This window comes from Ipomoea triloba, chromosome 3, assembly GCF_003576645.1.
Source record: "Ipomoea triloba cultivar NCNSP0323 chromosome 3, ASM357664v1".
NCBI lineage: Eukaryota > Viridiplantae > Streptophyta > Magnoliopsida > Solanales > Convolvulaceae > Ipomoea > Ipomoea triloba.
In genome coordinates, this window is record NC_044918.1 from 30541043 (window position 1) to 30557564 (window position 16522).

The 16522-nt window shown below is 32.6% G+C and overlaps 1 protein-coding gene across 2 annotated transcripts; it reads left to right on the forward strand.

Moving 5' to 3' along the window:
* Window positions 1-6018: 6018 nt before the first annotated feature.
* On the forward strand, window positions 6019-11443 carry LOC116012574. Of its 2 annotated transcripts, XM_031252145.1 has the most exons (11): window positions 6021-6173; window positions 6849-6920; window positions 7529-7729; window positions 7948-8084; window positions 9018-9062; window positions 9148-9201; window positions 9301-9411; window positions 9518-9724; window positions 9954-10039; window positions 10234-10790; window positions 10902-11443. In XM_031252145.1, exons 3-11 carry the CDS (start codon window positions 7561-7563, stop codon window positions 11063-11065), a joined length of 1530 nt encoding a protein of 509 aa, XP_031108005.1. In that variant the 5' UTR covers window positions 6021-6173; window positions 6849-6920; window positions 7529-7560; the 3' UTR covers window positions 11066-11443. The 2 variants fall into 2 exon arrangements, with proteins under 2 accessions (XP_031108006.1, XP_031108005.1); XM_031252146.1 differs by lacking the exon at window positions 6849-6920 and having other exon boundaries at window positions 6019-6173.
* Window positions 11444-16522: the final 5079 nt, after the last annotated feature.

A 16522-nucleotide genomic window follows, 5' to 3' on the forward strand; every position in this document is an offset into this window, starting at 1 on the left:
AAGCAAATTGTGAGATACACAAGAAAATAAAGAAAAAAAAAAGATTACAGCAAAATCATATCAGATCTTTACTTTTACACAAAAAAAAAAAAAAAAAAAAAAGTGACTCTGATCAAATTTCAAGTGATGCACAAAGAAATATCAAACATACATATTCACTCGCTATGTATTAAGACGAGGAAGAAGTGCAAAACAAGAACCAATTCTAATTTTTTTTTTTTTTGAAAAAGAAAGCACCAAATTTCATTATAAAAGATGTTCAATACATAAAGGAATAGAAAGCAACCAACAGTGAGGACCAATTTGAGAACGAGTGGCTCTTGCAAGAGCATGAGCAACCTTATTCACTGATCTCGGGACAAATTGAAAGGACACTGCTTCAAAGTGTCTTTGAAAGTCTCGGCATTTTTGTATCACACAACCCGCATAAGAGAGATCCGGTGACGTACCATTAAGAAACCTGCAAACTACTTGGCAATCAGAATGGATAGATATCTTGTTAAAACTATCATACCTTTGCACAACCCAAAAAAAATAGAGTAGTCCTCTACAACAAATTCCAAGAACAAATTAGCAATCAAATTAAAGATTACTAGTTCAACTAAAAGTATCAAAGCAACTAATGGAATACAATGAAAATGAAGCTGAAAAAATATCTTACATATATATAACAGATCTAAAAACAATAAAAAGCAAAATATTTGTAAGAACCAAAGGAATCAAGGTCCAAAAGGCATTCCTAATGTGGCACACTGAGAGAAAACACTAATAGATACACGAAAAGATCATAGCAAATAGCAATACTCAAAAAATCTAAAACATATATACAACTCAATAGTCAATATAAATTAGATATGAAAGAAGTGAAACATAAGATCAAATTCTACAATTTGCAATCCTACGGCAAATCTAGCTTTAAAAAAATCTTACAAATTAAACTAAATAAAAGTAAAAAATTTAAAACATCTAGACAAAGAATCAAAGTTTAGAAATAGTGAGAAACAAAGTAATAAAAAAATATAAATATTAGAGCAAAACCAAATCGATCTAAAAAAAGATTCTCATTTGAGCAGATGAACAAATAATCTCATACATATAATTACTCCAAAAAAGAAAAGACATATACATTAATCATGAAATAGGTGAAACATAAGAATATAATATCTTATTCTACAATATTGGATCTGAAACCTCATAGAAAATCTAGCTTAAAAATCTTAGGTATGATCATATCTAAATAAAATAAAAAATTTGAAACAAATTGACAAGGTATCAAAAGATTGTATATTAGATCGATCTAAAAAACACTCTCATTTCAGTATGATGAACAAAAAAATCTCATATATATAATTCCTAAAAAAAAAAATCTAAGACACATACACTAAATATACATTAGACATGAAAGCGGTACGGTGAAACATAATAATATTAATTATATGCCTTTCACACTATTAAAAAAGAAAAGAAAAGAAAAAGAAAGAAACAGCCACCATACATGTGTGTTTAAGGATTGATCCATAAAGAAATAGTTCTCTACAACAAAAATGAAACAATCCAAGAACAAATCAGAGAATAGAAAGAGACATTCGATATGTATAATCGAGAGGTCAAAATAAATATCAATCAAACATTAATAGAGTAAATGAAGAAAAACAAAAGTGCAACCTTAGATAAAAATGAGAACCCACAAGACACGAATCAAACAAAGAATTGGAACAAGGTTGTCTCCATTTTTCAGATTGTGTACTTGTTGTGGTGAAGACTAAAGTTTAGTCAACATTATATAGGAGGGAGATCGTTATTGAATGATGTTAGCACTTACCTCATATGGGGTAGCTCCCTGATGTAAGCTCTTACGTGAAAAATTAGATTTTTATCTTTTTGCTAAAATATCTCCTTCCACAAATTTATGAAAATTTTATAAAATGTTCTAAAACAATTTCTCCTAGAAAATTTTAAAGTATCTTTTTCCAAATAAGAATATGATAAACAATTAATATTTATGCATAAATGAAGATTTTTTTTTTAAATACACACTTTCTTTATAGTTGTACTTTTCTCACGTGTTTTGTATTAACAAACCAGTAGTACAAAAAAGAAAGAGTTATTTATTTCTATTTTGTGACGACCCAATTAAATAAAATATTTAATTATATTATTAACAACTATATAATCATAATTTAAAATCTAAGTTGACAATGTATTTACTAAACCCTCTTATTACCTTTAAAAATGGTTATATATCACTGAATAACATGTCTTACATAATGACTGTATATTGCCAAATGAAACTGTAGTTGAATTAGAATGATACTTTAGTTGTGCAGTAATGAAACTACAGTGTATCTAAAATGAAACTAAGTAACATGTCTCATATATTGAATGTTGATATGTGCTTATTTGTTTATATTTTTCTTCTTTTCACTAAGTCATTTTGCTTTTAGATCATTCCAAATTCCATGAGAATTAGTGCTTATTTGTGTTATTTTGCAAGGAGTATGAGTTGGAAAGCATTGGAAGCAATTAAGCAAAGATGAGGATTTTCATGCGTTTTGGATGCATTTGGAGTCAATGGGAGTCAAGGAGAAGGTATGGAGATGAATACAACACTTCAAAGTAAGCCTAAGAGTCTATTTTCAATGGTATTGGTCATTTGGGCAAACTAAAACAAAAGAGAAGCAAAATGTCAAGGTGTTGAAATTTCTGCACGTCGACGTCTTAGTGATTGGACGATATCTCGGCATATAAATATCCAAATTGAGTGATTCTTGTGCAAATGGAACGAAGACTCAACGAGCTCCAACTCTTATGAAGAGATTAAAGTTTAAAAAGGAATCCAAATGGGTCAAAATTGTCGAAACTTACAGATATCGCCCAAATCTGACACTATTCGGTATTTTGATCATATCTCAGCCTAGAAATGTTCAAATAAGGTGATTGTTGCGCCTTTGAAAAGAAGACCCGAAGGGCTACAACTTGTTTTAAGACCATAAGTCCATAAAATGACGTTTTGAAGATCAAAATACACGGCCAAGTACACGGCTGTGTAAAAGGCCGTGTGTTTTCTGCTGATTTACAATGAAAAGTGCACTTTTTGGAGAGGAGGCATATCGGCACACACACGGCCGTGTGTCACCTGCTCTGTTATTATTTAAGCTCGTTTTGAGCATTTTGAACTCGGTTTTGACCCATGGGTGAACCCTAGATACTCTCATTCACTCCCTTTCATATTTTTATGTTAGATTAGATTTAGATCTATGTTTTTTTTTAACACTTTTGGAGCTTGTAATCTTGGATTTGAAGCTTGGATTTCACGATTCTACCACCCATTTCAATAGGGAAGCTTTCTTTCTCTTATCTCTTTTCTTTTACAAGATTTATGTTTATTACTTGTGCTTTTGTGTTCTTTATGTTATTTAATCATGAGTAGTTAGTTTATGGTCTGGGCTTGATTTAGGGTTGTATTATCTATTTTGATGCCTAAATTGTGATTATTGTGAAAAAAGGGGAAGAACTCCACTTAGGGTTCTTGAGTTTGAGTTGGGTCTTTAATCTATCTTGCAATAGTTGATACGTAGTAATTGTTGTTTGTGTTTGGAAAGTCTTGCATCTCAATGGGAATTGGATGGAAGACTTGAGCCTTCCCAATCTCAAACCCAATTTCCCTTAGCTTCTATGGAAATAGGGGTAGATTGAGACTTAAATAGCTTTTGTTCTTCAAGAACTTGGGTTGATACACCACGGAAGTGGGGCAATCCTTGTTCTAATCCTTGTTTTGACTAGGATTTATTTGTGCTTGCCTCATGACCCTAGGTAAAATGTTCTTCCCCCAACCTTAAGTGTTAAAGCATCAATAAGTAATACCCCTAACTTGAGTCCTATTTCTATATTTTGTATTTATCTATTGTTTATATGTGTTTGTTCTACCTTGTTGTCGTTTGCTTAGCTTCTTGTCGATTTCCTTGTGCTAGTGCTTAGTTTTGTGATTGCATATTGCGTGCCATAACCCACAATCCTCAGCGGAACGACGACATTTCACACCCGTACACTCATCATCACTCATTTTTGCTACACATCAAGTGTACATTGTCAAATGAAACTATAGTTGAATTAAAATAATACTTTAGTATTTTCAAAAAAAAAATAATACTTTAGTTGCGTTGTAATGAAACTATAGTGTATAAATTGTCTCACATATTTAGTGTATATTGTATTATTGTCAAATGAAACTGTAGTTGAATCAAAGATGTTTTAATTGTGTTGTAATGAAACTATAGGGTATATAAAATGAAACTGAATAACAGGTTTCACATTTTCTAATAATGTATATTGTCCAATGTCCAATGAAACCGTAATTGAATTAGAATTATACTTTAGTGGTGTTGAAATAAAACTACAATGTGTATAAAATGAAATTCAATAACATGTTTCACATATTGAATGTATATTGTCAAATAAAATTGTAGTTGAATCAAAATGATACTTTAGTTGTACTATAATGAAACTACAATGTATATAAAATGAAATTGAATAGTCATAAAAACAGAATTAATTGGACGGAAGTCCAGATAGCTGTGTAGACCTTGGTCTATAGTAAAATTTGTCATCCAAAATAAATTTGGCCCAAATGTCTTCAAGAAGACATCGATGTATAGAAAGATCAATAAGATGGGCAATTTATATCATTGACCAAGGTTCACATAGCATTATGGACCTTAGATTGAAACAATGATGTACAAAATTCATATTCGTGAGGTACAAAATTTCATAATACAAAACAAAAAAAATCACAACACAAGACACATAGCATAATATTATGGACCCAACTGGATTGAAAAGACGGGTTGTAGAATTTATACTCGTAACGTACAACATTTTATAACACAAGACACATACACATGTTATATATACTTACTTATTTTTCAAATATGATTTAGGTACTTAATTTGTGTTCTTAGACACAGAATTTCACAACACAAGATACATAAATTTATAACATAAGACACAATTATTAATTTGTTTCAAGTACAGAATTTATACTTTTAAGATACAAAATTTAATAACGCAAGACACAAATAATCACAACACAAAATACACACGAATCAGAATTCATAGTACCGTGTGAATCCGGGTACGTGGATATGGATTGACCAAGATGGTGTTATTAGACTCAAATCGAATCTCATCACCAAATGTGAAAGCACTTGAGCGTTTAATTACCGTGATTTACAAAATTTACGAAGTCTTTATTAAAAGGCTACATAAAGTCGTTCAGCGCTACGCATTAAATTCTACTGCTCATTCTATAATCTGAATAACATAATATGACATTACAAATATTTTATAATCCCAATAACATAATATGATATATATTAAAATATTCGAAAGTTCATGAATCATGATGCAATATACACCAAGTGTATCAAAAAAATTTTAATCTCAGACACCTTTTTGAAAAAATTAAATTTCCAGATTCATATGTATATTTAATATATAGATGTTTAAGATTTTCAAAATCTAGCCAAATTGTTTCTAGCATACTAATCAGTCAAAAAGTAATAGAAGTAAGTTGGTAAATAAATTGTGTTTAAATAGATACAATGCGGTATGAATGTAATGGCAATAGTAATGTGTGCGCATATAATAGTAATTATGTAGATATTCGCTCGCACCAATATAAATAATGATCAAAAATAAAAAAAAAATTCATAAAAAAAACTTAAATCTTTAAATTCAATAAAATCAAGTACCCATATATAGAAGTATGGTATATTATCATTCTTAGGATTAATTCCCACCAGATTGTATTTGTCATCTATTACCACTTACCTAACTAAGTATTAATACTATTCTTTTCTTTAAAAAATAATACACAAAACATGCATTATTAATTTATTTTTATTGACTAGGTTAAGAAATTTAAAAAAAAAAAATTATTTTTACGATAAACAATGTAATCAACTGCTCCGATTCTGATTTACAAAATTTCCTTATTTGCATTAATAGCATTTAATTTCTACTGCTATTTCTTTTTGGTCTCTTCTCACAGAGCTTCCCCTGTACAGCTACTTCTCTGTATCCGTCTCTCCCTCCCTCCATCTATATATATGTGTGTGTATATATGTATATCCACCCACACAAACCAATGCATTGGTCTCTGTGATCTCTGGCTGGTATGTGGAATGTTTTCTCATTCTTTTTTGTTGAATTGTTCAGTATGTGGGGGTGTGGGGATTGAGGATCATGTGATCTCAAACCCTAGGGGAAACTAACTGCATTACCATCAATCATGTGAATTTTTATTTGATCTGGAATGAATGTCATTTTCAGGTGTTTTGCTTAATTTTTGCCTGCTAATTGTTTGATGGATTTTAATTTGCTGTTATCCCTCTTCTTAGTTATCTGCATTGGTGTTATATGACCATTTCTTGGTTTGTTAATGTTTATTGGGGTCTGCAGGGTGTAGAGTTTAGTTAAAATGGCATTTAGAGGCTAGGTGAATGAGGATTAGCTTTCTCACTTGCCAGTTGGAAGTTGGGAGTGTTCAGAAAACCAGCTAAACCCCTTGCCCCAATTGAATTTGTGTTGCCAGAATAATTTGTGTTGTCAGAATGAAGTTTTTTATTATTACACACCTGCTTGTACTTGAGCTTTTATTTTGTTGTTGAGCCGATTAAGTTTTCCTCTAACTCTGTTAATGCTAAATGTGCCTTTTGGTGTGAGATTTTAAGTTGGACAGGAGGGTTTAGTTTGTTAATACTAATTCACCTGGCCTCAAAATGTGAATTCAACTACACTTGAGTGCTCGACAGCCTTCATAACTAATAAAATCGTGTCTTCTTATGCAGTCAACCTGAGGTTTCAAGTTCGACTGGAGTTTTTGCACTAGTGCTTTGAGTTTTACCTGGAACTGTTAGTTGGTACTTTCATTCTGTTTCTATGTCCTCACATTTAGCCCATGCTTGGTTTATGATGTTGGTTATGTTGTATGGTTAATCTATAGTACAGTACAAGTTTCTTACGGATTATTGGCTCAGGTAGGCTAAAACATTTGCAATCTTTGCCAAACATGTAAAAGTGCATTGTGTAATTAAGCTTTTACCAACTGGGTACATGAACACTCAACCGCTCGAGTTTGTCAATTGCTGATCCTAGAATGAGGCTGGCATAAGTAGTATAAGATATGCATGTAGTTCACTCATTGCATCATAAATGTTGGGTTGGAACTGTTTCAGAAAGTTTTCTGTATTTTGTACACTAATTTCTGATATCAATTTAGGTTTGATTTTTCGCTAATTCTAGCAACATAGTTTATTAATTTTCTTACCTGAATATATATTTGATAAAGTTTTATACTTAAACCATATTTGGTTCAAAGTAGGGGGGAGGTTTGGATTAAATGGAATGTACGTATTTTCCCCTTTTCAAGGTGATTTTGTCATTTTTGTATAATATACTGTATAACTTCTCTCTTCTTCTTCTTCTTCTTCTTCTTTTTATTTATTTATTTATTTTTTTTTTACTGTAGTTGCATTTTGTGAGCGGTTAGCTTAGAGATAGATGCCAACTGCAAGGCTGATCACTGTTGGATCTTCAGATGCAATGGAATCAGTTGAGGGGAATGATTCCCTTTACACATTGATTAGTCAAGCTACAGGGAAAGAGCCTATCATCTTAGGGGACAAACCTATACAGTGGATACAGTTACTTCATGCCTTAGAGCAGCCAGGTATTAAAATGTTTTCCTAGTGGTCTAGTTTAACTGCTCAACAATGAAGGTAACCATCCATATGGTTATGAAATTCTCTTAGCTGTTATGCTTATTGAAGTAGTGGCATAAGGTATTTATTTACATTAAAAAGTCCTGCATCCACTGCTACAAGTATACAGATATAGTTGATGAATATGATAGGAAGTCCTTGCTTATCTCCTGTGCTTTTCATGCAGATCTTCCATATTGGCCTATGGTTACTCCTGTGAAGGTTCAGATGCATAAATGTGAGAAATGTTCTCAAGAATTTTTTTCATCAATTAACTACCGAAGGCATATACGCCTGCACCGTCGAGCCTTAAATTTTGACAAGGTATTCCTAGTTTGTCTTTGATTATTTAGTCTGATGATGTTGGCAGTTTCCTTTTTTGAAATCATGAAGTTATTTTGATTACTGTATTTATTAGGGTTCCAAAGTGAAACACCCAAAAAAAAACAGATATACAAAATCCTCCAAACCAAATGTTAGAGCTTGAACACTATATCTGAAGTCAGCCACGGGAATATCATTTTTATGTGACTTTACATGAATCCAAACAAAATGTGCACAATAATTCTTAGAACTGTTAATTGGCATCAGTAAATCATCATAATTCTGATAATTCCTCTTATTCTAAACAAGCTACATCAAACACACAGGGATTAAGTGCCATTCATGATGTTTCTTCCTGTTTCTCTTGAAATTCCTGTTTTTTTATCAAAACCTTTAACCCTACCAGGAATCACCCATTGTCCATTGAACACCCACTCAAAAAAGCAAAGTTAGAGCACCATGAAATTATTTCTTCATTTTCTAAAATTACTTCTTCTGTTTTTTTTTTTTGGTTTTTTCATCAATTATGTATCTACCCATGAACTTGATTGCTTGTGCTCTTCCACTCATGAATCACCTTCTTTAATTAGATAATTTTGGCAAAGCATTTTCATTTGTTTAACTATTTGGCTCTGATGATGTTGGTTATTTCCTTTTCTGTATTCATGCAGTTATTTATTCATTTTAAAAATTACCTTCTAGGGTTTTATTCTGTAAGTGTGACTTGATTGTGAATAGTCTTCCAATCACGAATCACCTTAATTAGGTGATTTGTTTTTTAATACCAACGACAAGATTCCTTATTACCCTTTGGTCAAGTGAGACAGCATCTTGACAAGTGATTTGGCTGAAGTTTGCTAATTGAATGTCCTTGAATATCTGGTGTTTATATTTACTTTTCTAGACCTATATTTATGGTTTTAAATTATGCAGGAGTCTCGCAAATATAGAGATTTTCTTGGAGCATTTTGGAATAAGGTAGTCAATTCCTTTCTACTGTTATACCATTGTGCATTGTTTTCCTTCAATCACAAAATGCTCATTAATGTTATCTACATGCCAGCTTTCATTGGAGGAGGTTAAAGAAGTTGCATCATTGGATGACATTTCACTAAAGGTAATAGGATGCTTACTACATAAATCCTCATGAATATGTGAAATCAAGATACACACATATACAGAGAGAAGACTGACAAACTTGGAGTAATTGTTTTAGGAAATTCCTGGGACCTTACTTGTCAAGACACTGACAGAGTCTCTCCAAACATCAAGTGCCTGGATGTGGAGTCTTCCAACTGTTTATATGAAAGCTGGCGCTACCTTAATGGTAAGGTTGCAGTGGTGATTTTTTCTGCCAACCCGCGTATCTTCAAGTTCTAGTATTTCTCTTTCTTGTTTTTTCGATTTCCTTGCTAAGTAGGCATTTTTTGCAGGATATTATTGAAGCCAAACCTTCTAGGCTTCCAATATCATCCCAGGAATTATTTAGTGTCCTTGATGACGCTAGTGAGGGAACATTTCTATGTGCTGGAACAGCAGACTCGATGCAAAAATATTTATTCGATGATGAAGTTATAAAAGTTTGCCTCGAGCTGAGGAATTTAGCTGCATGCATATGCTTCGCTTTTGAACAGAAACTGGTATACTATACTCGTCTGTTAATAATTGACAACCTTTGTGTGATCAACGTTTAGTTTTGGCATGTGAATATGAACATAATAAATCCTGATGCAGTGATGCATCATTCTTGGATTTGATCTGGAATCAAAGTTTGGCATGTTGTTGCATAGATGTTCTCTTTTGGCTCAACTCTCTTGTAAAATGGATTTAATCCTCCTACCTTGATTACTGTTGTTCCTTTGTGATCAGGTAAAAGCATGGATTGCTGACAAAGAAGCTGAGGCATTGAGATGCCAGAAATTGCTTGTGGAAGAGGAAGAAGCTGCTCAGAGAAGGTATGTTGTACTTATTCATATTTAATGTGCCAAACTGTTTTCAAGAGGTGCTTCTGCTAATGCCAATTGCCAAAAGGACATCTGTGTTTTCATTTGAGAAAATATTTCGAATTTAATCTTTTGACTTTATGATGTATTTCCATTTATGTGAGTGATTTCTCTTATTCGGATGACTACTCTAAAAATATGAACAGGCAAACTGAGTTATTGGAAAAGAAAAGACAGAAAAAGCTGAGGCAGAAGGAACTGAAGGCAAAGGATCAAATGAGTGAGGAAAAAGCAAGCCTTGGTGGGACTGCTGATTCTTCAGAAAATCCACTGGTGGCAGAAATATCCAGTCCTCCCACCCTGTTTGATTCCGACTCCAATACTCTTGATGTAGCAGAGGATGTCTCCGGCCTACAAAATGGCTGTGAAGTGATGATTGGGTCCATATCTGTGTCTGTGAAAAATTGCCCTATTCACACACTCCGCACGAACTTGGCAAAAGCACATGATCAAAGTGGATGTGATCTCAGCCTTGGCAGCAAAACCAGTGTGCCATCTGATGATTGGGTTCATGTGACCAGGCGTGGGAAGGGGCCAAAGGTCAGGCAAGATAATGAAGAGTGTGCTTCAGTGGAAGTTGGTGATCAAAATCTATCCTGTGCAATGTCTGTGCAACCATATGCTGTGGAAAATCCTGATAGCAAAACTCATTCTCATCAGCTGCCATTCTCCAGTGGCACTGTAAAAACTTTTCTTACAAAGAGTATGCTCTCCGTTTCTCCAATTTGTTTACTTTATCTATTCTCATCAACATTTCACTAATTATTTTTAAATATCTATTTCAGTGAACTGACTGATCTGAAAAACAATGCAGGATGGAATGAGGTCGTCTCAGCTGATCATGTGAAGTTGGTCATTTCCGCTGTTCCTAAATCTCAAGGAAGTCCGAGCACCCAGAGCAACGTTCAAAAATCTGCTCCTCCACCTTCAGCACCCAAGAAGCACAGCATTGTTGGAGAGAATCAGAAAAGAAGATGAAAGTGAGCAAAACCTCGTTTTTTTAGGTGAAGGAGAAGAATGCTGCTGACGGACTACAGCTGATTTGAAGTCTTTAACCCATTCCAGCAGCGAGAGAAGAGGTTTTGTGCTGTGTAGTCTTCTATTGGGGAAGTGAAGGTGTTAGGACAGATAGCTTATTCTTCTTAGGAATAGCATAGACTTGGCCTCTTTTATATGTTTTCTTTTCTTAGTTGAAATCTCATCTTGGCTAGTTGGCTTTGGACATCAAATCTTTCATGGAATAGATTGTTGTTTTAGTTTTCTTATTTATTTATTTTGTGGTCATATTAGACAATTGTGGATTTGTGATGTCCCATGGTTAGCCAGAGAATGAAATGAATTGATTTTTTCTGAAAACGATGGCAAATAACTATTACCCTCCTGGCCTTACGGAGGTATTATTTACTCGTTCAAAAGAATATTAGAATATTAGTATTGAGAATATTGGGGTGGGAGAGAATATTCTTAGACTCATAATTGACCTATGTATCTCTTGCTCATTTATCTTTGAAATTATTCGTCTCGAAAATTAAAATCATACTCAGACTTGGACCTTAAAAATTTCTTTTAATAGTTACAACATTATATTCATTAAATGGAATAAGCAAACTAAAAAAGTTGTGTAAGGTTGTATATAGTATATTGTAATGAGTTTTAAGCGATTCGAAAACAGTGTCGTATCAATTAATGATAGATTAACAGGAATGTCATTTTGAATTGAACTGAGCAATAAAGAGCCGTTATATCTTGCTATTTGCCGACGTCATTTTCGTCAAAACTTCCAACAAACCTTGTCAGTTGCAAGAGACTTTCTTTCCAAGACTTTCTTTCCAACACTTTCCTCAATTCAAGAATTGTATCAATATTACTTGTGTCTATGACTGTCAGAGATGTCATGACGAGTGTAAATTTATGAGATTTATATAATATTTTAGAACTTTAATTACTCAATTATAATGGGCAAAAACTTGTGTGAGACCGAGATCCGTGAGACGGGTCGGGTCACACAATAAAATGGGTCAACATGTGCATTTTTATGTTTCTCTCTCTCTCTTTCCTATCTCATCTACGCTCTCTATGTCTCACTCTCTGGATCTCACGCCTCTCATCCTTGCATCTCGCCCTCACCATCTCCATCAATGCCTCTCATCCTTGCATCTCGCCCTCACCATCTCCGTCTCCTCCCATCTCCTCCGCCTCCATTGCCGGCCTCTTCTTGTGAGATTGCACTTCCTTACCAGACTCTCAATTGGTGAAAATGTTGTTTTCTGAAAATAAACTTTTTAATTTTGTTTTTATTACAGACTAGGGGAATAAAATCCAATTTTTTTTTACATTATTTCAGTTATTGGTAATTTAGTCCAGTACTCTAGTCTAGTAAACTACATGTGGGAACTAGTTGACAGAATGACTATGAGATCAATTTTTTTCTAATGGGGTTTTCAAAATATTGCTTTACTTTTTTGAATCATGAACATTTTTATCAATAAGTTCACCTTGTTTTTCTTGTTTTATTTCCAATTCTTACTTTGCCAAAATCAAGCAGTTCATCATCAATCATTTGGCATATATAAAAATTGATGCTTTGCAAAATTTGGATTCAAATAGACAAATCTGCTACTTTATATAGCCTAAAACTAGCACTTTAAAACACAAATGAATACTCAACACTTTAAGCATTAAATATACTACTACTTTATAGTGCAAATATAATATTTCATATCACAAATGAATAATCATGACTTTAACTATCAAACACAACACTTTATAGGGCAAATATACTACTTTATATATAACAAAATAAACAACATGAGTGACAAATAATTATCCAAATATAAACTAGCTAGTTCAACATAATAGTGGGTGTTCTAATTGAAAAACAAGTTATTTTTTTAAAAAATCACAAACAAGTGATTGAAGTTGACAAGCTAGCCCATATTCTTATAATGGAAAAAGCTTGCTGGAGAAATTATTCTAGGCATTGAAAAGATTCATCTAATAGAAGGGCATCCCATATTCTGATAGTGACATGACACCAAAAACCTTAAGTAAACATCTTAGCAACCAAATCTTCAGTTACCATGTTCCTTATCAAACCTCATTTACATCCTCTGTTCAATTTTAATTTGCATTTTACATTTCCTAGCATTTCTCTCTTCTACCTCTTTTTGTCTAAACTAGTTGCTGACCCCTCATATCATGTTTTGACAAGCTTCAAGTAACTTATAGCTAAATCACAAATACAAAAAAAGATAGATAATCAAAGAGAAAAAAAAAAAAAAGTCCTAAATTTTTTATTTTGAAGTGACCAAAAATTGAAACTCTTATGTCTCTTTTTTAATAAATTTGAATATTTCATATTCTTTGGTATCAGTTATAGCATTAGCTAATGTACTTTGAAATAAATTATGGCATGCACATATCTTAGAAGGAAACAATTTTACAAATAATAAACTCAACTTTGTTGCTAATAATGAAGACAGAAATTTCACCACAACATCACAGACATGAAACACTACTTCACATCTAGACCACAATGAAAATTTGACACTTTATCAATTTAGACTGAAAAGTTTCGATTTCCTTGATATACGTTCTCATCTCAGTATGATGAAGTATAATGAAGCCATCAAATAACTTCTCAAACTTATGAACATTAATTCTTTACATACCCTAATATATTTTTCCATCTCAATATGATGAAGTATGATGAAGCCATCAAATAACTTCTCAAACTTATGCACATAAATTCTTTACCCTAATACGTACAATACCACCCCTCAAACCAATAAATAATCATGAAATGAAATCACACAGAAAATGTACAAAATGCTTAAACTTTAGATTAATCATAGTCTTTCTTATTCATGTGAATCATGTCTACTTACCTCCTTGAAAGTTCGGGCTCACCTAGACTCAACGAAAACATTAGGATGTTATTAAAAGGCTTAAACTCACCATGAAAAATTAAAATATGTCCAAACTCTTTAGACAGCTTATAAGAAATCTATATATTTTCATCACTGACACTGATACATTATATACAAATTTAACCATCAAACACAATACTTTATAGTGTAAATATACTACTTCATATCACAAATGAATAATTATGACTTTAACCATCAAACACAATACTTAATAGCACAAATGAATACTCAACACTTTAACGATTAAATTTGATACTTTATAGCCTAAAACTAGTACTTTAAAACATAAATGAATAGTCAACATTTTAACCATTAAATTTAATACTTTATAGCCTAAAACTAGTACTTTATAACAGAAATGAATAATCAACACTTTAACTATCAAACACAATACTTAATAGCATAAATATACTATTTAATAGCACAAATAAATACTCAACACTTTAACCATTAAGTTTAATACTTTATAGCCTAAAACTAGTACTTTTAAACAAAATTGGTTGTGTTACTTAGAGGACAAATCTGCATGTTCTCTATACTGTGTTCCATTGGCTACTTTTGTTGTTTCTTAAGACCACTAAGCATCTTTTGGGGAAAAAGGGTACGTACTGCTAGCATTAATTTAAGTACACACACTAATATATATATATATATATATATATATATATATATATATATATATACATATAATTATTTACTAAAACATTTGTATTGTACAGTTTCTAAGATAAGATTATTATAATATACTACTGTTTGATAGTATTTGCAGATGAAATTTCTGAGATTTCCCTTAGATCGAGCTAGTAAAATGCATGAAAATTTGTATGATTAGGCTTGATGAATCCCTTTGTCTACACATTTTTGCATCATTTATACTCAATCTTTTCATCCAAATGAAGCCTCACTACTAGAATATGGTTGATGAATTCCTAGAGCAGCTTTAATGATGTTATTGCAGGTGCTTCAAGAACTAAATATACATGCTTGATGAAGTTAGAGCTTTAATGGTGTTATTGCAGGTTGATCAAAAGCTAAATATGCTTATGAGTTATGTACTTTATAACTGATTGCAGCATATTTTCATAACAATTCAAATACCCGGAGTATTCCGGAGTATCGATCCATAGGGAAGCGGGACGCATCGAGCACTAGTTACTAACATACTCATGTGAAGCTAATCCTAACAAAAATGGTGTTTGGACAATTGCAAAAACAGTAATAAACGAGAATAAAGAAAGCGTAGTTGATGAAAACAAATAGAGAGAGAGATGGGATTTCCGGGTTTAGGTGTTTAGTCTCCTAATGCCAAACTAAGGTGAAATATCATATTTGGGTAAGACAAGTGTTTAAGATGCACTTAAAGAGGGGAATTACTCCCATAATTCCTACAAGACAAGGGATAGAACAAGTATCATAAACAACTACACTAAACACTCTTTCCCAAAAGCATCATCAACATTAAACACAATTGCATAACAAGTCATAAACCCAAATGTAGATATAACATAGGAACATAAAGAACAAAGGCAAAGGATTCATCAACACCTTTCACCCAAAAATCCCAAAATATTTTAGTCAATCATGGCTATGATAGAAAATAAAGCTCAAATGTTAAAGAGTTTACAAAAGCTAGAAAGTAAAGGAAAGGAAAAGAAATTCTCCCAAATATAGCTTTCCTTCTTCCTTCCTAAGCCTTCATATCTCCTTGAGATGACTATCTTCTTCTCCAAGAATTGTGGATCCCTCCTTCACTCCATGGAAGAGACAACACCTTGCTCTCACTCCTATTTGCCTCCTAAAAACGCAGCTTAGGTCTAGGGTTTTGGGAAAATGAGCTTTATATAGTGGGAGCACAAAATAGGGGCAAAATAGGCAATTCCGCGCAGCAGATTCTGGGCTGTCACAGGATTCTCGACGCGTCGAGAATAGGGCTCGACGTGTCGAGCCTCTGAATAATTTCCCGAAAATTGTTACGGCATATTCTTGACACGTCGAGCCTTGACCTTGGCTCAAAATTCTGGACGTGTCTAATTTGATCCTAGACGCGTTGCGGCCTCAATGTAAACATTCTTCATCCATTTTAACTTCCAAACATGTCTTTAAATGTTCCCTTGCTTTGCATTTGATCTAAAATGGTTTCAAAACACTAACAAACACCATAAAACACTCAAATCAAGAATGAAACCATATCTAATTGAGAAAGCAAGGAATATGCATTAGAGATAGCAATTTAATACAATTAAGCTCACAAAATGATCCAAATTCATTAGAAAAAATATGCATAATTGAGATTATATCAATAACACAAATGAGTAGTCAACACTTTAACCATCAAACAAATACTTAATAGCACAAATATACTACTTAATAGCACAAACGAATACTCAACACTTTAATCATTAAGTTTAATACTTTATAGCCTAAAACTAGTAATTTTAAACACAAATGAATAGTGAATACTTTAACCATTAAACCTAATACTTTATAGCCTAAAACTAATACTTCA